The sequence below is a fragment of the Mauremys reevesii genome, linkage group 17 (assembly GCF_016161935.1).
Source record: "Mauremys reevesii isolate NIE-2019 linkage group 17, ASM1616193v1, whole genome shotgun sequence".
Lineage (NCBI taxonomy): Eukaryota > Metazoa > Chordata > Testudines > Geoemydidae > Mauremys > Mauremys reevesii.
Window position 1 is genome coordinate 23,221,166 of NC_052639.1, and position 25,525 is coordinate 23,246,690.

General features: G+C 49.1%; 1 protein-coding gene and 3 non-coding genes across 4 annotated transcripts; 2 read left to right on the forward strand and 2 right to left on the reverse strand.

Annotated features, from left to right (window-relative positions):
- Window positions 1–82, reverse strand: TRNAS-GCU. The gene has a single exon. It is a non-coding gene; the product is annotated as a tRNA-Ser (tRNA).
- Window positions 83–3,559: 3,477 nt separating this feature from the next.
- On the forward strand, window positions 3,560–3,641 carry TRNAS-CGA. The gene has a single exon. It is a non-coding gene; the product is annotated as a tRNA-Ser (tRNA).
- A 1,506-nt stretch (window positions 3,642–5,147) lies between these two features.
- Window positions 5,148–5,220, forward strand: TRNAF-GAA. Its single transcript has one exon. It is a non-coding gene; the product is annotated as a tRNA-Phe (tRNA).
- A 13,197-nt stretch (window positions 5,221–18,417) lies between these two features.
- LOC120385043 (heat shock cognate 71 kDa protein-like) lies at window positions 18,418–25,132 on the reverse strand. The gene is made up of 9 exons (XM_039504119.1): window positions 25,062–25,132; window positions 23,623–23,832; window positions 22,597–22,802; window positions 22,295–22,447; window positions 21,629–22,184; window positions 21,011–21,213; window positions 20,283–20,481; window positions 19,543–19,775; window positions 18,418–18,562 (listed from the first exon to the last, which is right to left on the reverse strand). The coding sequence occupies exons 2-9, from the start codon at window positions 23,825–23,827 to the stop codon at window positions 18,485–18,487; spliced, it is 1,833 nt and encodes a 610-aa protein (XP_039360053.1). The 5' UTR covers window positions 23,828–23,832; window positions 25,062–25,132; the 3' UTR covers window positions 18,418–18,484.
- Window positions 25,133–25,525: the final 393 nt, after the last annotated feature.

Consider the following 25,525-nt stretch of genomic DNA (forward strand, 5'->3'; position numbering starts at 1 on the left):
CGATGAGGATGGGATTTGAACCCATGCATGCAGAGCACAATGGATTAGCAGTCCATCACCTTAACCACTCGGCCACCTCATCTGAGCTGTTAAAATGACAGGAGGAGAAATCTAAGGCCAGCAGAGCTAGGGCCAATAAGGAGTTTTTAAATACTACGCAGAAGCAGGGGCTGAATGAGCTCCCCCTCACATCTAGTGAGGAGCTGGGGAAAGACTTCAGGAACAGAGCGTGTTTGCACAGACACACCTACTCTGCCTAGGTATGCAGCATGATGGGGCCGCTTTCCCAAAATGACCAGTTTCGGCTGGTGGTGGGTTACAAATCACTTTAGGATTCAATGGAATGAAATGTTGTTATCCTTCCTGCATGATTGAAGGGCAGCAGAACATACCTAGACTGTCCTGATGGAGGGTGTGGGTGGGTGAGGAATAGCTTTTATTGGACTTCATAGAAGTGATTGAGAACATCACCCTAAACCAGTGGTCCCCAAACATTTCACTCTGTGCCCTCTTAGCCATGGCTGTGGCCTTGGAAGCCGCAGTCAAGAACTGAGGCTGGGAGTGGGGCTGTTGCTTGCTGGGGAGAGGGGTGCAGACAGGGGTAAGGGGTCGAGGCTGAGCTGGGAGCCAGAGCCCCAGGCTGACGTTGGGGTTGGGGAAGAGCTGGGGCAGAGTGGGGCTGAGTGCTGCTCCTCCATGGGGCTGGCTCAGGCCCTGAGGTGCCCCATGCATGTTCCTCTGTGTCCCCCTAGGAGTCATGCCCCACATTTTGGGAACCACTGAACCCTACTCGCTAAGCAGGGGCTAGTGATGCCAAAGCCCAGGGAAAGGGAGAACAAGTGCGGGCCCCCAGCACTGGAGCCATGTGAAGGGGCTGCAGGAGAGGGGCAATGGCTGGTGGCCCAGGGAGTTAAGGGCAAAGGGGGCACAGGAGGGGGCAGGAGTTAGGGGTGAAGGAGGTGCAAGGGGTGGGAGTGCAGGAGCTAGCGGTAAAGGGGGAGTGGGGACCGTCCAGGGGCAATGGGGAAGTGCCAAAGTACAAGCTTTGCCCAGGGCACCATTTTCCCTAATGCTGGTCTGAGCAAACAATTGGAAATGACCCTTCAGTGAGACCAGAACCATCGTGTAGAAAAGCCCCTTTGTTAAGTGGTGGTGGCTGAGGGCTTAGGGAGATGGGTTAGAAAGCAACAGGCGTCTTTCTGTGGAGGTTTGATTCTTGCCTGTTAGGCAAGGCTGGTGTGTGGTGTCTCCATGGCTGTACTTTCCGTGTCTGATCTGCCACAGGGAGCCAAGTCTAGACATATTCAGAGGCTCTATGCCAGCGTTTCTCAAATTTCCTTTCACTGCAACCCCCTTCTGCCCAAAAAAAACTTACTCCATGGCCCTGGAAAGAGGGACCAGGCCCCTCCCCACTGAGCAGAGGCAGGGAAGACAAAGCCTGAACCCTGCCCCACTTAGGGGAGGTCAAAACCAGAGCTTGAAGGATTCAGCCCTGGGTGGTGGGGCTCAGAAATTTGGCTTCAGCCCCAGGCCCCAACAAGTCTAACGCCAGCCCTGGCAACCCCATTAAAACACGGTTATGACCCACTTTGGGGTCTTGCCCCACAGCTTGAGAACCACTGCTCTATGCTGAGGGGAGAGAGTTTTCCTGGGGGTGTAGTTAATCCACTTCCCAAGAGGTGGCAGCTATGTCAGTGGGAGAAGCTATATCGGTGGGTGTGCAAGCTGTGGTGTTTGCCACATTTAAGAAGTTTAATCAAACCCCATTTTTAAAACCACCTGTGGTCTGGGAATGGCAAAGGAGCTCGATGAATCAGGGTTTGTCCTTCAAAGTCCTGAAAATCACGATTCCCTACTCAGGTCATTGTGGGGGTATAGCTCAGCGGTAGAGTGCTTGACTGCAGCTCAAGTGATCCTCAAGTGGTCAGATTAGATGCTCTAATCGTCTCTTCTGGCCATAAAGGCGACTAATTTCTGAAAAGCTGAGTGTAGCATTGGGAGCAGCATCTGATGTTTTCCTGTCTAGCCGGCTTGCTGCCTAGAACGAACGCTCCTTGAGTGGGGTGATCCACAGGGAGTAGCTCAAACCTCCAAAGTGCCTGGCCAGGGGCAGGACATTAGCCCAGCAAGGGAGGGGTGTGGCAGTGACATCACAAAGGCCTTTTGCAGGACCTCAGACTATTGGTCAAAGGTGGTGGGGAGGTGGTGACCTCACAGAGAGATGCTGACATCAGCCAGGCAGGACAGGGGCGAGGGGCCAGGGAAACCTCAGAGACCCTGTGGCTTTGCTTCAGCAAGTCTCCTTCTCCAGGTCTCTCTTTGAGGACTGAGAGAGTATTCGGGTTCAGGCACGTGAGCGCCAGGAGGAACCTCTTTTGAGTTTTCTCCTTCCCTTTTCATGATTTTACTAGAAAACAGCCATCCCTGTTTAGAAGGTAAGAGCCTCCTTGAGGTTTGAAACCTGTTCGGTCTGATCCATCTGGTGACAGTTGAATTCTAGGCATGGAAAACACAAACTTAAGGAGGCAGAATTTTATTCCGCACCTGGGATTTTGTCCCATAGAATCAGTGGGGACATTAGGGTTTGTCCTTTCTGTTTCACCTTTTCCTCCATCCATCCCTTCCTCCTTTCTCTTTGTCTCTTGCTTCTTTTGTCCTTTCACCTGTTCCCCTCCCAACACCAGGAGCGGTGTGTGTGTGTGTGTGTGTGTGTGTGTGTGTGTGTGTGTGTGTGTTGTGGGGGAGTGCTCTGCAGCTCCCACTGTGGGAGGTCCACCCAAAAATGTGGGGCTGAAATAGTGCTCGGGCAGTGATCCCCACCAGTGACCTGGGCCATCCTTTGGGCTCTCTGGTGAGAACCCTCAGCCTCCCGTCCTCAGTCTCTACCCTGATTGGCTGAGCAGGGGGTTATTGACAGGGAGGAGACTCAGGTCCTTGTTGTTCTCTTTTAAGACCAAGGAAATAAGTCAGAACCTGTTATATGTTGACAAATTTTGCTGCTTTGCTGCATTAATGGTCTCTGAGCAGTTCATGATTCTCTCTAACATTGCAGTTCTCCTCAAATACTTGCTGAATAATTACTGTGCACTGTTGTTGGTCTGGAGCTCATCTGAGAGCACTTTATTCAGGTCATTCAGTGTTTGAAATTCAAGATCTGATGGTTAGTTTGAAAATCAGGGCTCTTGGGTCCTATTCCCAACTCTGCCACTGGCTGGCTGTGTGACCTAAGACAAGTCAATTCTCCTTTCTCAGCCTTAGCTTCTCCCTCTCTCAAGTAGGGATAATGATGATCCGCTCCTACCTAGCTCAAGGTGGGTGGAGGATGGGGATCCATTGGAGAGTGTCACTAGGAGTATCAGAGGGGCCGTGTTAGTCTGGATTTGTAAAAGCAGCAAAGACTCCTGTGGCACCTGGCTAAGCAAACAGAACAAACCCCAAATCCCCCCTGTGCTTTGGGAGCCAGGTTTGCTGTGGGAATCCTGTAGTTCAGATGACTTCACGCCTGGGCATTGTGATTCTTTACCAGTTTCTCTGGCATTGGGGCAGTTTTGTGCTCACAGCTGTGATGGCCGAGTGGTTAAGGCGTTGGAGTCGAAATCCAATAGGGTTCCCCTGCGCAGGTTCAAATCCTGCTCACAGCGAGGCCTGTGTTTTAGCCAGTCTCTCACCCGGGCAATACCTCTGTACAACCCCCTGAGACACTCTCAATTCTCTCCCCACCCCAAGTAAATTCTGTTCTGCTCCTTTCATCGAGATGCCTGGGACACTCCCGCACACTGTGTACCTGAGGGGTCGGGCAAACTCTCAGCACCTGAAGCCTCTGCCACTCACCTAGTGCCCCATAGATCAGCCATAGCCCTGGTTCTGCTCCTCTCTCTAGCATGTGAGTCAGCGACTCCATGGGAGCTACGGGGCTGCAGAACCAACAGAGAGAAAAAAAGGTGCTCAGCACCCACTGGCAGCCAGCTCCCCCCCACCCACTACAGGCCTTGCTGACAAGCTCCTCACACTTGCCAGTGATCAGCTGTTCAGTGGGGTGCAGGAGGCGCTGGGGGGGGAGGAGCAGGGAGAGTGGGCGAGGGAGAGGAATGGGGCAGGAAGGTGCAGGGCGGGAAGAGATGGGACAGGGGTGGGGGCTTGGGGGAAGGGGTGGAGTGGGGGGCAGGGCCTGGGGAGGAAAGGGGGGATTTGTCCCATACCCCGGATCCCTCTAGGGCCGGCCCTGAAGGGAAGCACCGACTATCACAGTGACAATAAAACTGACCAGCCTTGTGGGGGGGGCTGAGGGAGATCCGCACTCACCAGGTCTCTTGTCTCCCCCAAGGTGAGCCAGACACTGCTCTCTCCTGGCTCTCACTCTAGCAGCTGGACGCCAAGGAGCCATTTCCCCTCAGGAAGTGCATCGAGTGCCCCTGTGGTGCTGGGGGGCTGGCACTGCTGCTGCCTGTGGGGCTGGCAGGGGGGCTGATGTCTGCACAGACTCTCAGCTGCCAGGCCGGAGGGGGCACTTGGGACCTTACCAGACTGGCTCAGTGAAGACGGGGGGTTGACAGAGCAATACAGACGCTCTCCAGAGCACGGAGCAGCAGCCGCCCATGCAGCCAGGCAATGAGCAATTCCCACAGCCTGGAGCCGAGGGGGAGGCGGCAGCTGCTGTTCCAGCTCCTCGGGGACAGGCCCTGTCAGCCAACAGCCACTTCTTACTCCCCACAGCTAAGGGCGCCGGGTTCCTCCGGTGGGGGTGTGGAGCAGCCGTTCGTTTTCCTGTCCGCACTCCTCTGCGGTGTGAAAATCGGGGAGGGGAGGCAGAAGCCCCACTTCCCTCCCGAAATGACGCCCAGTGGGGGAAGCCAGGACAACAGGGTGGGGCGGCAGGTGGTGGCCAGACTCTCACTGCCAGGGTCTAGTCTAGCTCAGGGTCCAGCTCAACTTCCTCCCCACACCACTGGCCCCCCGTCCCCTTCCACCACCAGGTCAACCCGGGCACTAGGGCAGGAACGGGGTGAGGCAGCAAGTCAAGCTGAGCAAGGCAGGCAAAAGCGAGTCTTGTCTTCATGGGCCGCTCCCAATGACGTCCTGTTTGTGTGCAACTGCTGCAAAAACATCCCGGGCAGAGAAGCAACAGGCCAAAATACTGCTCCATGGCTGCCAAAGTAGCTTAGTTGGGAGAGCGTTAGACTGAAGATCTAAAGGTTCCTGGTTCAATCCCAGGCTTTGACAGGTTCTTTTATTCTCTTTGTACAGGGGGGCAGCTTGTTCTCTGGCAGCCCAGTGGTACTTGCACCCAAGGTGAGCAGAGCTGCTGTGGGGCAAAGCAATTTTGGGGGCCCCTTCCATTAAAAAAAGTTGCAACATTGTATTCTCATGGGGCCCCTGTGGGGCCTGGAACAAACTTCCCCACTTGCCTCCCCTGTGGGTGGCACTGATGGTGAGTCTCTGATCTTGGGCTCTGCAGTAGGAAAACATAGAATGGGCTTCTGCCCCTACTTGGCCCACCTGACTTTTAACAAGGAGAGATGGGATCTGTCTTTCCCAACATGGCAGGAAGACAGCAAGGCAGGGTGACCCTCAGGAATGGTGCCAGAGGGCTGCTGGGCAGTGACAGGCAGGGATTGGGGATGGAAGCTCCTCTGTGCAGCTGAGCAAGGGCAGTACCAGGGAAGGGGAATCTGTAAAAGTGGCCGTGTGGAAGGTGGCAGGGATTTGGGGGCCCAGGAGGAGGCGCTTGATGTTCAGTGCCTTGGAGCAGCTGGACTTGGCCATGGTGGGTGTTCAGGAAATGCACATTAACAACTCTAGGGTAGCTCAATAGGCAGAGGGTGATTGGAGGAAGGGCCTCCTGGCCAGGGAAGAACGATGGGGCTGGAGTCTTGTTTTTCACATTCGCGGTGCGAGTACAGAAGGTGGTGGAGCTCCAACCAGGGAGGGCATTACTGGTGGGCTTTGTGCTCTGTGGCACTGGTTACTGCTATATTAGTGTGTATGGTCCCCAGTTAAGGCATGAGAGGGAAGATCAAAGGCTCCCTTCCTCTGGGCTGCATGATGTTTGGTGTTGGGGGGGATTTTAATTGTGTCAGCCGGCCTGAGCACCGCTGGTCCCGTTTTCCCAACCTTCAGAGGAAACATTTTTACAATGAGCACTACCTGGCGCAGGTCTGTAGTGAGGTCGGCTTAGAGGAGCTCACTCCAGCCACAGAGGGGGTTCACCTTTCTGCGGGGACAGGCCAGGACTCGCATTGACCGGATTTATGCTTAGCTTTTGTGTCTTTAGCACGTTGCTTCTCAGATTCTTTCTTGGCCTGACTTGTTACACTTTGACACTTAACAGGCTAGAGTTTGTGCACCTTCCTACTATCCTCACTAGGATCTGATTTCCAAATTTTGAGGAATGACTTTTTGCCTCTAACGGCCTCCATTACTCTGCCATGTACCTAGAGTGGCGTTCTGCTGGTCGTCCTATTGTCGCTTCTGATTTAGGGCAAACGTTTCATCTGAGCCTCTAATTGCGGTGTTTTTAAACGCTCTGCATGCTGCTTGCAGGCACCTAACACTTGTGACAGCAGCTCCTTTTAATTCCCATCCAACCATCTGTACTTATGCCGATAGGTCGACTCTAGGTCTTTAACTCTGAGCGGTAGCTGAGAAGATGGTAAATGGGGCAGAAACCCGTTCGACAAACCTCTTCATTTCCTTGTATCAGAGGGGAGCCGTGTTAGTCTGGATCTGTAAAGCAACAAATACTCCTGTGGCACCTTATAGACTAACAGACGTTTTGCAGCATGAGCTTTCGTGGGTGAATACTCACTTCTTCGGATACCGCTCAGATTTATTCTTGCATCCGAAGATGTGGGTATTCACCCACGAAAGCTCATGCTGCAAAACGTCTGTTAGTCTATAAGGTGCCACAGGATTCTTTGTTGCTTCATTTCCTTGTTATTTCCTGACTTCTTTATTCATCCCCTTTTCCTTATTTCCTGGGTGAGGCGGCCTGCCAGGAGCTCCCGGCACCTCTGGCTGCCTGGGCTGAAGGCAAGAGGCAGGCCTGGGCGTGGCGAGGGCCTCCTGTCCTGGCCTGAGGCTGCAGTGCTTCCTGGTCCCCTTTTCCCACCACCCGGCAGGCGGCTGCTGCGGGAGAACACGAGGAGGCTCTCTGGGCGCTAGGCAGCGCTGTGTGTGTGGCTGTCAGGGGAAAGAGCCGAGGCTCCGGACTCGACCTGCCATTGACTCGCGTGGCTCTGCGCGGCCGTCAGCCGGGGCGGGCCAGGCCGCGGACGTGACTCAGGCTTGGGCCGCATGGCGCGCTTTCCTGATGAGGTATAACCCTGGGTGTCAGGTCGCTGTGCAGCTTTGATCTAAACTGACCAGCAGCCCACAGCCTCCCCCTGGGTCAGCCCCACCTGGTTACTCCTTACAGGCCGACCTCACCCCCCTTCCAGTCCCGGATTCACCCCCTAATCATCCTACTACCACTCAGAGCCACAGCCGTGGAGGTGCTGAAGGAGGGAGGGGTGACTCCAGGGTGGGGTTCTTCTCTAACGATGGCTGGCAGAAAGGTGGTGCTCAGCTCTGTCAGCGACCTGCCCAGTTGCCTCGCTGCCAGGGGATACAGACATTTCTGTAAGGCCATTAAATGGGGTATTTGGCTTCTGAGTGAATGTGAGAAATGTGCAATTATGAGAGGGAATTTCCATCTACCTTTCTACTGCTCTTCAGTGGCCTAATGGCGAAAACATTAGCTTCCTAAACCAGATATTGTGGGTTCAAGGCCCATCCGGGGTGAAAAACTCCTCTCTTCTTGTATAAAGTACTGGATCTTCAGAACAGTCCTCCAGGAACAGAATCTTCCATTTGACAAATGCTTTCTAAACCCATCAGTAGCAAACAGTTAATACTAGTGTTTGTCTGAGAATAGAGTGAAGGGGAGTGTTTACTCCGACACAGACAGAAAGAGCAAGGCTGTTCTGAAAGAGAATGGATCTGTCTGGAGACAAAGCAGAACCTGAGACTGAGCAACCGTGTGAAAAGAAGAGGTTCAAATATGTTAGGTGTTATGTAGGTTGGCCTGGCAAATTTAGCGCTTGGCTACACTTGCAGATGTAGAGCGCTGGGAGTTAAACCAGCCCTCGGAGACCACAGCAGGGAAAATGCTGCTGTGTGTTTACTCTGACAGCTGCAAGTGCACTGGAATGGCCACACTAGCAGCTCTTGCAAATGCCACAGAGAGCAGTGCACTGTGGTAGCTATCCCAGTGTGCAAGTGGCTGCAATGTGCTTTTCAAATGGGGGGCGGGGGTGGAGTGTGTATGTGGGGGGAGAGACAGTGTGTTTGGGGGTCTGAGAGTGTGTCAGCATGCTGTCTTGTGTGTTCGGACAGCAGCAGACCACCCTCCCCCACCTCTCTCTCTCACACACACACCCTGCATCATCGGCAGCAGCATTCCCAGTAATGGTTGCTTTGTCCCGGAGCAGATAAGCAGCCGGCTGTCGGAAACAGAGCTTTGAAAGGGAATATCCGCATGCCGATTTCAAAACAATGACCACAGTGGGCACTTGACTTCAGGGGATTATGGGACGTTTTCAGAGGCCAGTCACAGTGCAGTAATACAACACGTCGTCACACTCACACCTGGGCATTTCAGCCGAGGCAAAGTGAACTTTATGCTTCTCATGGAGGTGGATTACCAGGAGCGCTCCAGCTGCAGAGCCCAGGTGCTCCATGTGCCTTGCGAGTGTGGACACCTCAGGAGTTAGGGCACCCGGGGCTGCTTTAATGCGCTCAAACTTGCAAGTGTAGCCAAGCCCCTAGACTTGCGACCTGACACCCAGGGTTATAAGACAGACATAGTGACCCCCTTACTGGCCTTGGGGAACCCCAAACCCTTGTTACTAAGGGCACTGAGGAGTCTCTGTCCCTTAATAACTTCTGGGAGCTCCCCAGCAGGCTGCGGGCATCAGCCACCTCCTGCCTCACAGGTTAGACTCTTGGCGCTGTGCCAGCCGCCCCCTCGCTTGCAGGCCCAGTGTGAGAAGCAGGAGGCCTGGTGCTGGCAGAAGAGGGTTTTGATTGATCCACCTCTGTGTGCTGGGCACAGGACGCTTCCACTGTGTCACTCTGCTGGCTTTTCTTCAGCAGCGCCTAGCGGCCCTGGCTCCAGGCTAGCGCCTGGTGAGCTCTGGCACTGGCAGGAAGCGCTGCAGGGTGCTGGGCAGCGGCCCTGGCAAACCAGCTGCTGGTAGGTGTCTCTGTGGTATCATGGGTCAGTGAGTTCAGCTGTTAATGGAAAGGAGGGGGGGTTATGCTCCCCCAGGGATGCCACTGAAGGCTCCTCATGGGCTCCTCAAGGTCTGCTGGGAGCTGTGATGTCCCCTTTGCCGCCTCGAAGGCTCCCTCCTGGACACAGTGGATTCACCTGCTGCCTACAAGAGTGTCGGGGCCGCGCTGCAAAAGCGCATCTCCCAGCAGCCGTGCCGGAGGCTCAGGTTTAATCCTCAAGGCCGAGTGCAAAACCTTCAGCCGGGAACATTTCGCTCCCTTCCCGCCTCCGCCCAAGCGGCAAGGGAGAAGCGGACGAGACAGGCCGGCTCAAAGACGCCTCCCTCCCACTTCCCTGTACGCTGTGCAAAGCTCTTGGCCTGCCTCATGCCTCGTCAGGAAAGCGGCCATGCGGCCCAAGCCTGAGTCACGTCCGCAGCCTGGCCCGCCCCGGCTGACGGCCGCGCAGAGCCACGCGAGTCAATGGCAGGTCGAGTCCGGAGCCTCGGCTCTTTCCCCTGACAGCCACACACACAGCGCTGCCTAGCGCCCCCAGAGCCTCCCTCGTGTTCTCCCGCAGCAGCCGCCTGCCGGGGTGGTGGGAAAAGGGGACCAGGAAGCACTGCAGCCTCCTTCCAGGACAGGAGGCCCTCACCACGCCCAGGCCTGCCTCTTGCCTTCAGCCCAGGCAGCCAGAGGTGCCGGGGAGCTCCCTGGCAGGCCGCCGCCTCAGCCACCTCTTGCCTCATGGCCTAGGCTCTTGGTGCTCTGCTGGTCACCGCCTGGCTTGAAGGCCCAGAGGGAAAAGAAACAAGCGCTCACCTAGCAGAGGATGGTTTCGATCCAGCGACCTCTGGGTTATGGGCCCAGCACGCTCCCGCTGCACCACTCTGCTGGTTTTTACACCCTCCCCCTGCCACCCAGCTGCCACTATCCAGATTAGTGCCCTACGTGCTCTCGCGCTGGCAGACAGATGTGCAGGCTGCTAGGCTGCTGCCCTGGTCACAGGATTTTACAGCTTCTACAGGGCAAAAGGGATCTATTTGGGGTTTGGACCCCATTGGGAGCTGGGTAGCTGAGTGCCGGAGACGGGAGCACTTCTTAAACTGTTTTCAGTTAAGCCTTCAGCTTGTGGGGGACGAGGTTCAGCCTTGGATCCGTGTCTGCAGCAGGCGAGCGCATCTGGCTATATCCTCCCCCCCTCTCGCTGTATTAGCAGACTATAACCCGGAGCGAACGCACACGCCTTGCAAAGGAACAGGAGCCGGGATCTCAAACAAAAGTCAACATTTTATTAAGATGACGTTCAAAGAAAAAAATGTGTACGGTACAGAGTTTAGACGTAGAAGTTTCTGGTGCTCAGGGAACAACGTACAGCTTATCCAAGGGGTGCGAAGTTCTGTTTAAGATCGGGTGGCGTAAGGAATACATAATCTGCAATAGCCCCAACTGGGGGTAAAAGGTTAACGTACAGACTCTGAATTAGGAGGGTATGTTGTCCATAGGAGGGCTACTGTTCAGGTGTGGAGTATAACAAGCAGATTTGACGATGAGGATGGATTGACCCATGTTTGGTGAGGTTTAATGTTTGGTGTTTTGGAATCTTTGCCACAATCTAGTTGAGGCAGGGTCAGTATGAATTCTACCCTGCCATCTGTTGGTGATGTGTTGTCAAGGCCTTTTGGGGCTGATGTCATTTGCATGGTTACACCCACCTCAGGTTGCATGATGGGAGTGCTTGTCCAAACAGTCATTTCAGGTGTTGTGGGATCCCCAGTCTCTTTCTTATTGGGGCAGGAGTAATCCAGTGTATTTTCCTGTTGATTTCGGATCAAGGACAGAGTAACTGTACCTGGCATTTGAGGCCTGAGAGCGTCACCCTGTCCTGGAAAGTACTCACCATTAAGGGGCATGGGTTCCAAAGGACAAAATGGGGTGGGAGGTAGGAATGGATGTTTGGTGGTCTCTTGCAGGTGCTGGTCCTTTCTGTTGTCCCTGGTGTGGAAAGACAGAGGTGGTTTTGAATCCTTAAAATTGTTGTTTGTGCTCCAGTTGCTTGTTGTAAGCTTGTGCTGTTAGATCTCTTTCACGGTGTCTTTTGGTCCTGAGAGGTAAAGGGCTGCTCTGTGTGTGGTGTTATGGAGTGAAGTAGCAAGCATTAGTTTCAGAGATGGTGCGTGTGCCCCCCCCCACCCCTCCTCCGGTCCATGAGTCTAGTATTTGCATAAACCCACCCACTGACTATTGACTAACAATTCTGCTCTGCTTTTTCTTCCAGCTAAACTATTCTGCCAGGTTTGGCTTTTATGTGAAATAAGAGACAACCCACTAAATTGTATCTAAAATGTACACTTAAGCATCAAAGTTTTTAAATGTTCTCTATCATAAATAATTATATTTTTTTAACTAAAGCAAGAAAAAAAATCATAAAATCTGCATTTAGAAATTTTAAAAGAAACCTAGTATTAAGTGCAAATATTGATTTTCAATCTCTTTTAATTCACTCTGCTTTGGAACCCATGTCCCTTGTATACTGAGTTTCATGTGGGTTCTGGTGAGTCCAGAAATCAAGAACTGCTAAATTCCGTTCTACTGTCCTTGATTCATATCACCAGGTTCACTACACTTTGTTACTCTTGCCCTAATAAGAAAGAGATTGGGGATCCCACAGCAGCCAAAATCACCATTTGGACAAGCACCCCCATCATGCAATGCGGGGTGGGTGTGACCATGCACATCAGCAACTAAATGCCTTTACAACACAACACCAACAGATGGCAGGGTAGAGTTCATTCTGACCCTGCTTACACCCTCCCCCCAGCCAAGAATTGGTGGTCCTGATAAATCACACTCCCTGTTATACCAACTCATTGGTATTGAATGCTGAAGTTATGGCTAGCAAAAGTAGCCACCCATCTCTGCCCTGTAGCATCCAGCTTAGCCCTTGTTAACACATAAGTCAGTGGATTGTTCTCTGTTCATACCTGAAACTGAGCAGCAGACAAGTAGTCTCAAAATTTCTCAGTGATGGCCCATTTCAAGGCCAAGAACTGCAGCTGGTGGATGGGATAGCGAGTTTCGCTGTCTGACAGTTCTCAGCTGGCAAAGGCCACAGATTTACATTTGCCTTCCACTTCCTGGTACGAGAGTGCTCATAGGCCCTCCAAACTGGCATCAGCATGCAGGATAAACGGTTTGTTTGGGTCAGCAAGGACTAGGACTGGCACATGATCAGGGAAATAATGATTTCCCATCAAGCCCTGTCACATCTCTCATCCCGCCATGTCCCCAATGGAGAGGAGAGGAGCCCCTCCTGTCCCAGGCCAGACACACCAGATTTGTGGGAATGAGATGTTCATGGTCCATTCCAGACCAAACCAAACTGCTGGCAAGTGGTGATTCTTCCTCAGTCAGCTCCTGTTAGAGTTGTTGGTGCAGCGGGGGAGAGGTATTTCTCATTTAGTTCTTAAATGCTCTGGGGTAGGGGGGTGTTTTTTTCTTACTTGTATCTCAAACTTTTCAACCCCCACCATTTTTTGTTCTAGTCTGATCTTTTTCTTTCTCATGTTTAAATTCTCATTTTACTGGCTTTGTTCCAGAGCTTTCACAGCCCAATTCTCTGCCCTAAGCTTGAGCTCTCTACTGCCCTCTGAACCTATCATTCCAACCCAACCCTAAAGCCTGCACCCCCAGAGCCAGTGCCCTCATCCCCCTGCACTCCAATTCTCTGTCCCATGTAGCCTGATTTAGGGTGTACTAATAATATTAATTTGGAAAATATGATGAAAATTTAATTTATTAGCTTACATTTTATTTAATATAATTGAGTTACAAAGTTACAGTTGCATTACTGCTATTCAAAAGATACATATGGCATTATATGCAACAAAGTTTTGGTTAATATACTCACACCTTTCCTTGATAACCTGGTGGTAAGAGACACAGGACCAGCCTTGCAGTTTAGGTTTTTCAATTCTTGAGTGAAAGATGCAGTGCTTAGAAAAAGCTAATGTTACTTAGGGTTCACTTGACTATGTTAAACTTATAATCAAAACCTAATAAACAAATAAAAACTTAGGGAAACTGAGCTTAGCCGAGTTACTTTGAAACTTAAAGTTTAAGAACAAGTACAGGCGCCTACTGATAGTAGATAGAGAGAGAGTGGAGGAAGTAAGTTAGAATGATAGAGCGACGTGCTCTAGCGAGGTGGGTTACCTCTTTCATAGGGCACAAGCGCCGGAAATCCTTCCTCCTATGCCCAAATTTCATTCCCATCCACAAAACGTTAGGTACGCTTACTTCATAGGCTAGTATGTTTGTGCGTGTTGATGACATGTACATATGCACATAAGTTCCTCTTGGTGTACCTGTTAATTCTGTGGGTACAACACTGAAAAACCCCTTATGCCATTCTCCATTGTCGATTGGTCTAGACAGGCGTGGGTACTTCTCTATTTAAGTAACAAGATAAAGGTCAAGTTTCCTTTCTGAGTAAAAGGTCACAATATAGATATGCTCACTTTGCCTTAGCTTAACATACAGGATATGGCCTGTAGGTCATTGTAAGTCATGTGCCCCAGCCCCCTAATCATTTTTATTGCCCTCTGCTGGACTTTCTCCAGTTTGTGCACATCCCTTCTCATGTGGGTCCCAACCCCAAAAGTACTCACATTTCACCCCAATGGCCCCAAAATGTACATAGGGTGCTGCCATGGTCAAGTCACTCCCAGCTCTCCAGTGGAGCCTGCTGGCAGAGAACAAGGTGAAAATTAGCCAGGACATCACTCAGTCAATTCCTCTGCTCCCAGCAGGGGTATCGGAAAGCTCCAAGATCGCTCACTTCCCTTTCTCTCATCAGCTTCAGGCCCCAAGGTTACAAATGCACAAACCAGTTGGGAGTCTCCCTGAGCTCAGGGGATGGGGCTACTCTGAGGGGATGGACTTGCACACTTGGGATACTAGTGCAAAGATACAATTTCAATTTCTCATAGAGAAAACTGAGGGCAAATTATATTTGGTAAAAATCTTATTTAGTGAAAGGAAAGCTGCAGTGACAGCCTGGTTACTGGGATGCAAAACACTTTCCTCCTGGGAGAAACAAGAAGTTAGAATTAGACATTTACATTGTTTGTTCCAGTGTTGGCAAAGGTTTAATTTTGCTTCTGTGTAGGTTTGTTTCAGGCTGTGACCGTTTTGGTTTATTGGGTTGTTTTGTCTTTTTTAGTTGGAATGGAGCTTTTAATTGACATTTGCTGGCTTCGAATGGCTGACCTGCAACACCAGTTTTGACATAATTCTACATATTTTATACAGATTTGGCCAGTATTCAAGGATTCAATTCCTTTATAGGAGGCTTTAGTGGTCAGGCTTATTTATTTTATGTTATTTTCTCATCCTGCAGTAGCACACCTTTTTGATAAAATGTTGAAATTATTAATTTATGGCATTTGTTAGTTTTTGTTTTTAAAAACAAAGTTTTTCTTAATGTTTGGGTTTTAAATTAAACATTGTTTATTTCAATTTTTCATTTAGGTTTTGGTTATTGATGGGATCTTTAAGAACTTTGGATTTAATACTAAAATTAGGACAGATTTAGATTATTTAAAGTAAACCCTGTTTACTATTTTATTTTAATAAAGGTTGTATTGCTCTAAACCCTGGCCGAGGGGAGGGAGTGGACAGCTGGAGTAGTTCATGGGAGGGCTGGTGGAGCGGAGCAGAGCTGTTCATGGTGACGGCTGCAGCAGATCTCCATGGAGAGGCAGGGCAGTTAGCCTCAGCCCACATAAAATGCCCCTTTACACCCTGTGTGCCCCCCCCCATTTCCACCCAGGCTGGGGGGGGTAAAACTGCAAATGAACTTTTGAACTCTAGGGTGGCACTGACCAGGGACAGAGACTTTTGGGGTTGTTGGACTTTGGGGTGATTTGGACTTAAGACCCTGAGGGGAAAAGGACATTGCCAAATGTACTTGGAGATGGGTCTTTTGCTCATGATTTGTGTTATAATCCTGTTTGTGGTGTTTCCCCCACATGATGCCACATTGTTTCCCTCCTTTATTAAAAGGATTTTGCTACACTCAGACTCTGTGCTTGCGAGTGGGGAAGTATTGCCTCCTAGAGGCGCCCGGGGGGGGGTGGTAGATAATTGTCCCAGGTCACTGGGTGGGGGCTCGAGCCGGTTTTGCATTGTTATTGAAACAGAACCCCTGGATAGTGAACCCGGCCCTTGTTGCTGCCAACTCGGAGGGGCAGAAGGGTTCCACCAGCAAACCATTAGCAGACATTTAACAGCTATTTTCTTCACCAGTTTAGCCTTTTTTTCTGCTTTGTTTCTACATCAAATACATTACTCACAAAACCCCATGCTTACAATGCTTAGATATCTTGCTGTTCTTTAGCTGTTCTAAACCTCCTCCATGTTCCTGAATGTATTTTCTGGCAAGGTTTTCTAAAGCCATGCTATGGGCAATTCCAACGGACTCTACTCTTGCCCTTACTCCACTCACCTTAACCCAACATAGAACTCATTTGAATTCTAACACTTCACTAGCTTATGTAATAAACTAGAATGAACGTTCTGTTGCTTTATTCTGTAACTGAAGGCATCCTTTCACAGAAGGAGGAAACAATACCCCAAACTGGTTTTCTACCTAGTTCAATAAGTCCCAAGTAAAAGATGGGGGCATGTTCCCTCTCTTCCCTTGATGGCTCATAGCTGATTGAAAGGTCTTTTCCCCTCTGTCGGGACCTGCCAAACAACTGGGGATACTGAGGCAGATGGATCAGAGGTGCACCCTGGGAGAGTTGTGGGGACTGAAGAACTATACAAGTTCTGAGTTATTGCAGCCTCTTGGTGGCAATTAATAAATCCATGTATTAACTGCCCCACCACCACTCAGTGTGGGTCAGCGGCCCGGTGCTACTGCTTATATTTTTAATCGGTACCATTCGTTACAACTTCAACCTCCAGCAAAGCCCCTTAAACACATTTAACAACATCACTACTACTTTATCTTGCAAGATAAAGTTCAAAACTGATACATCAAAACTAAGTTAAACCACAAAACAATGGAAATACTGGTCTTGCTGCCAAGCTGCAGCCACAGGAAATCAGGTTCCTGTGTTCTTAACAGTGAGTTAGCAAGACACACAACTCTTGCTCTCTAACTCCTTGTAACTTTAACTCTTTACTTATGTCTCAGGTGAGATTTTCAGGGGGTCTAAGGATGCCTGGAATCCCTGTCACACACTCCTTGAGACTCCTGGCTGGCTCACCAGCCTGTAGCCGGATTTAAGGTGTACTAATATATAGTTGGATAATATGGGAATTTAGTTTATTAATGTAATTTTATTTGATCTTAATAATTAAGTATGGGTGTAGGCTCACTCAATCTGTTTGATCAGAAGATCAAAGTTTTGTCCTGAATCAGTCTGCACAGAATTTATAAAGGACCCTCAGGGGTATGACAGGAAACTCACACTGAGACAGATATAGCTTTAAAGACTTTTTATTAAAATCAATATTAGTAAGTAAATGGTAAAATACTCAAAAGTTACAAAGTTACAATTGCATTACTGCTATTTAAAAAGTTACATATGAGAATATAGTATTATATGCAACAAAGTTTTGGTTAATGTACTCACACCCTTCCTTGATAACCTGGTGGTTAGAGACACAGGACCAGCCTTGCAGTTCAGGTTTCTCAATTCTTAAGTGAGGGATGCAGTGCTTAGAAAATGCTAAGAGCTGTTAAAGCTGACTAGGGTTTTACTTGGCTAACTTAAATCAAAACCTAATACACAAAATAAGAATAAAACTTAAGGAAACCAAGTTTAGCCTAATTCCCTTGAAACTTAAAGTTTAAGATTCCATTCCTCACCCACAGAAATATTAGAGTACAGTTAATCCATAGGTGCACGTGTGTGTACACACTGATGACAGGTATGTACGCATATCACTCTCTTGTGGTGTACTTAGTCTGTGGGAAGACCCCTATGCCATTCGTTATTGTGCATCAGGCTACATAAAAGTTCGTAGACATAGGTGTGGGACACACACACCCACCCCCCTCTAATAAAGTGCAATCGTGTTCACCTTCCCATCCCTGTGCACATGTTCAAGGATTTAGAATGCCTAAAATGCCCAGAAACAATTTATATAGCAGCTCAAATGGAGTTTTCTTCAACTGCTTCGATGCTAAGAAATAGCTGTTGTCAGCAGGGGCGGCTTTAGACATTTTGCCACCCCAAGCACAGCGGCACGCCTGTAGGAGGTCCACTGAAGCCGCGGGACCCACGGACCCTCTGCCGGCACGCCTGTAGGAGGTCCATGGGAGCCGCGGGACCAGCGGCAGAGTGCCCCCCACACCCGCTTGGTGTGCTGGGGCCTGGAGCCGCCCCTGGGTGTCAGATGCCACCAGTGTGGTACTCTGCTCTGTTCAATGTTCAGATCAGTTGGCTGCATGCATGTTCCCTCTGTGTGCTACCCTGGCTCTGCAGAGAGCTGACAGCAGACCCTGAGAGAACTTCCAAGGACCGCAGATTCTAATAAGGCACCCGGCCAGGTTTATTGTCAAACGAAGCACAGTAATAGTTTCCAGCAGACTCTACAGGACATACTACAAATATGTGCCCCCAACAATGGACCGGCTCAGTCAGTGGCAGGACACTCCACTGCCCCAGGGATGCATTCTTATCCCCAGGTACAAACAAGTTATACATCAGTCCTGACGTATTGAGGTACAACCCCTCTGCGTAGCAAGGTGCCGCCTCACCTTGTACACATGTTGGTATGAACAAAACAACTCTATCCATCATATTACCCCTTTGCCCATCTTCAGGATGGGTCAGCCTCTTCCTTGTTATCTGTGTGGAATGGGCAAGTATTGGAACGGTCTGATACCTGGTGTCCAGGACCTTTTAGGTCTGTATCTTGCTCTTTCCTTGCCAGCTTCTGTGAGCAGGGCCTGCCTCTGGCTCACAGCTTAACTTTGCTTTACATTAGTAAAGTCTTGACCATTACTTTAGTCCAGGCTTTGGGCTTCATACTGGGCCTCTAATACAAGGCTTTGTTTCAGGGCCTCCTCTTATTACAATAGCCAGCTGTGGAAGGTTGCTTCCTGTGCATTTAATCCACCTCCTCAAGGTCCAGATGAGGCCCTCCAGATCGGGCAGCTCCAACCACCAGGGAATGCAACAGGCATGCCACCAGGCATCCCTCCTGCACTCTGCTACAGCTTGGTGATGATGGGGTTGCAGACCTTCGCCAGCTCCTTCTGTTGATGTTCAAACTCTTCTCTCTCAGCAGCCTGGAACATATAGAGAACAATTTGTACACTCACTGCAAGTGCGCCCTGGAAAGCCAGCTCAAGAACCAACCTACTGCTTATATTTTCCCATTTACCTTGGGTCAGGGTTAAGATGGCAGCTTAAGCCACAGTGTACTTTATGCAAACCCCATGTGGGGTGGGGGAGGCTTGCACTATTAGTCAATTTCCGCTTGCCTGGGTGACAAGGATAGGTGGGGGAGAGTAGTATGCCAAGCTAGGCATTTGACAAGCTACATAGAGGAATTCAGAATCTAGAACAAAGTGTAAATATGGACAAAAAATTAAGCAGAAGGAAAGCTACAGATTAACAGTAACCACTGCTAAAGAGCTTGGAACCTATGTAATCTACAGCGTTAACATCTTATAGGCCAGTCAAAGAGACAGTCAGAGCAGTTTTGGCAAGGAATTGCTTTTTAATTCAATTCATGAGTGCAAGATGTCCACTCAGGAAAGGAAATATTCAGGAATCCCTTTCTTTTAGCTGAGTTGGTAACTAGAATCTGATCTGACATTGTATCTTGTACCACCAGGAGAAATCCATTTATTAAGGCAAGTCTTTTAGAAAGATTTTATGGTCACTCAGACATCCAAGAAAGGTACTTTAAGCCAACACAAGTCTTTCGACTGCTGGTGGAAACTACGAATGGCTTTGGTGTCACTCTCGTCATAGCGACCATTAGCTATCTCCTGCCACTCAATCTAGGCCAATAGCTACAGCCTGCCCATAGAAACTAGGATCCCACCTTGGATTTTGGTACTGCTGCCTTCTGTAAGCCATTACAATACAAAAAGACACTAGTTAAGATTACAATGGCAGGAGACTTGCCCATCTGTTGCTGCACACTTCGATAAGTGTGTTCCTTGTCAGGTTAAAATGAGTCAGGAAGCTTTGTTGGAGCTTTTAATTCCAGTTTTTGGATGATGAAAATTCTTCTCATGGAGCTATAATTTTCACATACCTGATTGTTATCCACCCAGTTGATAATTTCATTGCATTTGTCCAGGATTTTCTGTTTGTCCTCATCACTGATCTTGCCCTGGAGCTTCTCATCTTCAACAGTGGCCTTCATATTGAAAGCATAGGATTCTAGAGAATTCTTGGAAGACACCTTATCAAGCTGTTTCTTATCTTCTGCTTTGTATTTCTCTGCTTCCTGGACCATGCGTTCAATGTCTTTCTTGCTTAAGCGACCTGTAAGATACGGTAAGTCAGTTGGATTAAGTTTGTAGGCCACATTACTATAAGAAATATTGTACTCATGGAATGAGATTTTTAGGCTTCAAACTATCTACATCAACCCATACTTCCTTTTTGGAGTGTACAGTATGGAGAACCACTGTATCCCTGAAGATGAGAGGAACAAATACAAAACAAAAAACAAGCCAATGTTAAGGTTTTATCAGACTGTAATGCCTGTGTAATTTGCAACATGGTTTTAACATTCCTCATCAGCATGAATGGGTGACCAGGCAGCTGCTTTAGCTTGGGGTACACCCCAGCAAGGTGGTGGTTGTTCTGGGAAAGGAGCTGGAGTTGGTGGTTCCAGTACCCCTAGAGCAATAAGATTGGCCTTCCATTCTACGAATCACTGGTATATGCACTCACCCACCCACTTCAGGTGACATTATGCAGTCCTACAAACTACTGCAGCCCTCTTGCATCTCCTCCCCCACCCCACCTGGACTATGCACTGCCTACCTTTGTCGTTGGTAATTGTGATCTTGTTCTCCTTGCCAGTACTCTTGTCCACAGCAGACACATTAAGGATGCCATTGGCATCAATATCAAATTTTACTTCAAGTTGAGGTACACCCTTTGGAGCTGGAGGGATGCCAGTCAGCTCAAGCTTGCCCAGCAAGTTGTTGTCTTTTGTCATGATTCTCTCCCCTTCATAGACCTGGCCAGGGGTGGGGGCAGGGCGGAGAAGAAACAAGGGCCAACAAGATGAGTGTAAGCATTTTGCTATATGAAGTTTAATCTGTGTTACCTGCAAACTAGTATTTTCCTGAGGATCAGGAAGTCAAGTGAAGTATGTGTTATGGTCGCTCAGACATCCAAGGAAGGTACTTTGAGCCAACATGGGTTTTTCAACCTCTAGGGGAAGCTACAAATGATTTTTGGAATGTTATCATAGCAGCCGTAAGTTACTCCTTCACAAATCAACTCTCAAACAGGGAAGGGATTCTTCAAAACCTACCATGCCTTAAGAGAGAGTCTACTCACCGAGATTGACCTGCGCACTCATCAGCAGATAACTTCCATTACAAGTACAGTACTTCCTTACAAGAGGAGTTTGAAGTTTAAACTGGAGGTTCTCAGTACCTGAGACCAGATTATGCTAGTTTTGTTGCAGTACAGAGACTGAAGGGAATTGAGTAGCAGCCCCTTAACCATTTGAAGAATATTACTCCAGCCCAGATACATACTTGAATCAGAAAACTAGGCTGGTTGTCAGAGTAAGTGGAGAATGTCTGAGTCTGCTCGATGGGGATTCTAGTGTTTCGCTTGATCAGGACCGTCATGACACCTCCAGCTGTTTCGATACCAAGAGACAGAGGAGTGACATCCACCAGCAGCAGGTCTGCTACATTCTCAGACTTGTCGCCACACAAGATGGCAGCCTGAACAGCTGGAAAAAAAAAAAAAGAAGCTGTGTGAAGACACTACAAAGTAAAATACTGTCACTGGAAAGACAGGTTTCTTTTAACTCGCTCGGACATTCACGGAAGATTTTAACTATCAGTCCACTTCTGGTGGAAAGTATGGATGAATTTGGAACCAAATTCATCAACGCAAGTGAACTGGAAAGATGCTATCCAATAGGATTTAAGAAATATGCACAGTATTCAACTAAGTGTAAGTGATTTCTCATTGATGCCATTGTGATCCACAGGTCACCAACATTTAAGTGTAAACCTGGGAGACGATCGCTTACTAGCCATGGCTTGAGTGCTGTGTTAGTCTTTTGCAGACTTTACATACATCTATACCCATGATCAAACCTGGCATTACAAGCCAAAAAAGTTATTGGGGGAATGAGTTACCTGCACCGTAAGCCACAGCTTCATCAGGATTGATGCTCTTGTTCAACTCTTTGCCACTGAAGAAATCCTGGAGCAGTTGCTGAATCTTGGGGACTTGGGTGGACCCACCAACCAGTACAATATCATGGATCTGTGATTTGTCTAGTCTGGCATCCTGCAGGGCCTTCTCCACAGGATCCAGAGTGCCACGGAACAGATCAGCATTTAACTCTTCAAAACGAGCTCTGGTAATCGAGGTGTAAAAATCAATGTCCTCATAGAGAGTGTCAATCTCAATACTAGCCCGAGTGCTAGAGGAGAGGGTACGCTTTGCATGTTCACAAGCTGTGCGGAGACGGCGAACTGCTCTCTTGTTCTCGGTAATATCCTTCTTGTGCTTGTGCTTGAATTCAGCAATGAAATGATTGACCATGCGGTTATCAAAGTCCTCCCCACCCAAGTGGTTATTACCTGCAGTTGACTTTACTTCAAAGAGGCCATCCTCAATAGTGAGGATTGAAACATTAAAAGTGCCACCACCAAGATCAAAGATCAGGACATTCCTTTCAGCTCCAACCTGTAAGGAATAGAGAGAGTTTTGTTACTGATGTTACATCTCACCAATATTGAGCTGATTAGCAACAATCTACTATGCTGTTTAGCTGTGTTATAGTACAGCTTGTTCACCTTCTTGTCCAAAGCATAAGCAATAGCAGCAGCTGTCGGTTCATTGATGATCCGGAGCACAATGAGACCTGCAATGGTTCCAGCATCTTTTGTGGCCTGGCGCTGGGAGTCATTAAAGCTGGCTGGTACTGTGACCACAGCATTGGTAACAGTCTATGGGCAGGAGAAAGAAGTCAGAATCATCTGAGACTTTCATCTACATGGTAGATGAACATATGAAATCAAGCTCAAGCTAGGTTTGAAACTATTAACCCCTTAAATTCTAGGAGAGTTAGCTGAGTAAACTCAGCTCTTAATCTCACCTTCCCAAGGTATGCTTCTGCAATCTCCTTCATCTTAGTCAATACCATGGAAGATATTTCCTCTGGGTAGAAGCTTTTGGTCTTCCCTTTGTACATGACCTGGACTTTTGGCCTGCCAGCATCATTCACAACAGTGAAAGGCCAATGTTTCATGTCAGACTGGACAACAGCATCATCAAATCTACGACCAATCAGCCGCTTTGCACCTGAAAAGGGTTAACTATTATCAGTAACAATTCCAATTCATCATTCTACAAACACATGCTGTCATTAACATTTCAGTTATGTCCTGTGTCTAAGTTAACATGAAGCAACTCCCACAATAACTCCGTTCCCCAAATATCTAGCTATTTTGGTCACTGGAATTATGGAGGCTTAACTCCTGCCATGGTATGAGCACAATTAAGCCATCCTATCTACTAGTATCAGGACAACAGCAAAAGTCTCCACTTTATAGGGTAAATGGAGGTTGCATGATTTAGAGCAGTAGTTTTCAACCTTGGATGTGCAGACTGCTCTGGATATCTTAGGCAGTCTGCAGATTACAGGTTAAAAACCACTGATTTAAAGTCTAACTGTAAACTAATTAAAATGGAACAGCTGAACTCAATGAAAGCTGAAAATAATAATTAACTAGGATCATTTTAGCTTAAGGACTATGAATCAAACTTGGAGTCTAAATAACTTATGCCTCATGCCAATTTGAGCACCAACCTGCACAACAGGATATGCTGTAAAAAAGATGGCATTTGTTCCTCCATTCCCAGAATGTGTTCATCGAAAGCAAATAGACACTGCTACCTAAACTGATGCCAAAATGGAAACAATGGAGAAGCGAGGCCTCTAACTTCCATCTACATCCAAATTAGAGAGCCCAATTCTGCATGATGCTATACCCTGTAACATGCTGAAGAGCTATACACTTTATGCTAGCTAAGCAATGATACAGCAACTTTATTCAGTTTAATGGTTACACGATTGAAGTACTCTGATCCCAGTTTTAAAGTCTCATTTCATTTTTCTTACCAAAGACTGTGTTAGTAGGATTCCTTGAAGCTTGGTTCTTTGCAGCATCGCCGATCAGCCTCTCTGTATCTGTGAAGGCAACATAACTTGGCGTGGTCCTGTTACCCTGATCATTGGTAAGGATTTCCACCTTGCCATGTTGGAAGACACCAACACAGGAATACGTGGTGCCAAGATCAATTCCAACTGCTGGCCCCTTAGACATTTTGCCTGTAATAAGAAGCTTGTTTACTACACATGCAAACACTTCAGTTTGTTAGCCCATGTTTAAAAATGACCTACATCAGGTACAAGATAGAAGTTAGTGGAACTAATGTTTTCCTTTTTAAAAAAAACTAAAAACATTAGCAACAGTAGCAAGATTTAAACTTCATGAGTTTAGTAGCTCATGTTTCTATTTGCTTACGTGCAAAGTATCAATAATTAACGTGGAGTTGAGTTGCAGAGTAGCTACTAGAACAAAGGCACACAACATGCACAGGATACCATGTGGCCTCAGAGTGAACCAAAAAAGCTTATCTGATAGGACAAAGTCCCTTACAAGTTTTTTTTTTTTTTTTTTTTTTAAGGTGGGGGATGTGGCGCTGCAAGGGAAGGAGGAGTGGGATATGAAGGGGGCACGGGGGTCTATGCTCTGGGAGGAGGCAGGATGTCACATTGCCAGGCTAAGCGGAAGTGAAGGGGACATTGAAATCCAAGGGGTTTCCTGGGGAGGCCAGAGAGTTGCAGGTCTCCAAGCCCAGGCTCCATGGGACAATGTTTCTTCTGAATGGTGATGGGTGTCAGTCAGGGCGAGTCAGGAACGGGACAGGGCGGTGTCTTCTCTGCAAAGGGGATGCTCCATCCATCCCGTCTCAGCCATCTCAGCTCCTTGCACGCCTCTTGCTCCCAGTTCCTCACACGCACTTCCTCTCCCCTGACTCATGAAGTCTACATTTACAGCTCAACCTTAAGGTCACATGGCCTTTTAGTCCGGTAGACAAGCCACAGTCCATGCCTAGGGTACAGAATCCTGTATTACATGTTGTAATTTGAGCCATTCGGCCAACAAAAGATGACGGGATGGAAAAAACGTAGCTGGAATTGAATCCTGCTCTGCAGAGCGAACCTCCCGGCATGCAGCAGCAGGTCATTCCAGCCCCATGGGATAAGGGGGCACAGTGCATGCTGGGAAGCGAAGTCTCCACACTGCACCAAAGCAGCAGCCAGGAAGCAAAGCGGGGGTGTGAAGACCCCAGCATGCATCACTTCACACAGACCCCAGGTGGGCCAGGCCCTTGGACTACATGTCCCAGCATCCCCCACCGCATCACAGGGCAGGGAAGCCCGGCGCTCTAGCGCTTGCGCTCTCGCCACCCCCTGCGTCGGGCCCCCCCCCCGAGAGCCCGGCTGGGCCGCGGCCGCTCGCGGGTACCCGCCAGACAAGGCCCCGCTCCTACCCGGCCAGCGCCAGCGGCTCCGGCAGGCGGAGAAAGCGAAAGCGAAGCTGCAGCCTAGAGAGCGGCCCCCGGCCCCGCCTCACTTTATATACCACGCCCCTTCCCGCCCGCCGGCCAATCCTGCCGCGCCTCCCCCGGCAGGAGCCAATCGCGGCGAGCGGAGCACGCCCCCTCAGTGACGCACACAGGAAGGAGGCGGGCCGGCCGGCCGCGTTCCCCAACCTTCATGCCGGGGCCCGGCGGCCGGACGGGGTGGAGCGGAGGGAGGGCGGGCTCCAATCAGAGCTCCAGGATGCCGCTGTATTTGCATAAACAGAACTTGACGCCGGCGGGTGGGCCGGTAATTTAACCAATCGTATCACAGCGTGGCTGTATTTGCATATTCCGAACCGGGGAGGGAGGGAGGCGAGAGTCCGACCCGATCGCGGAGCTGGCCGCGCTCGTTGCCTAGGCGGGAGCCGCGG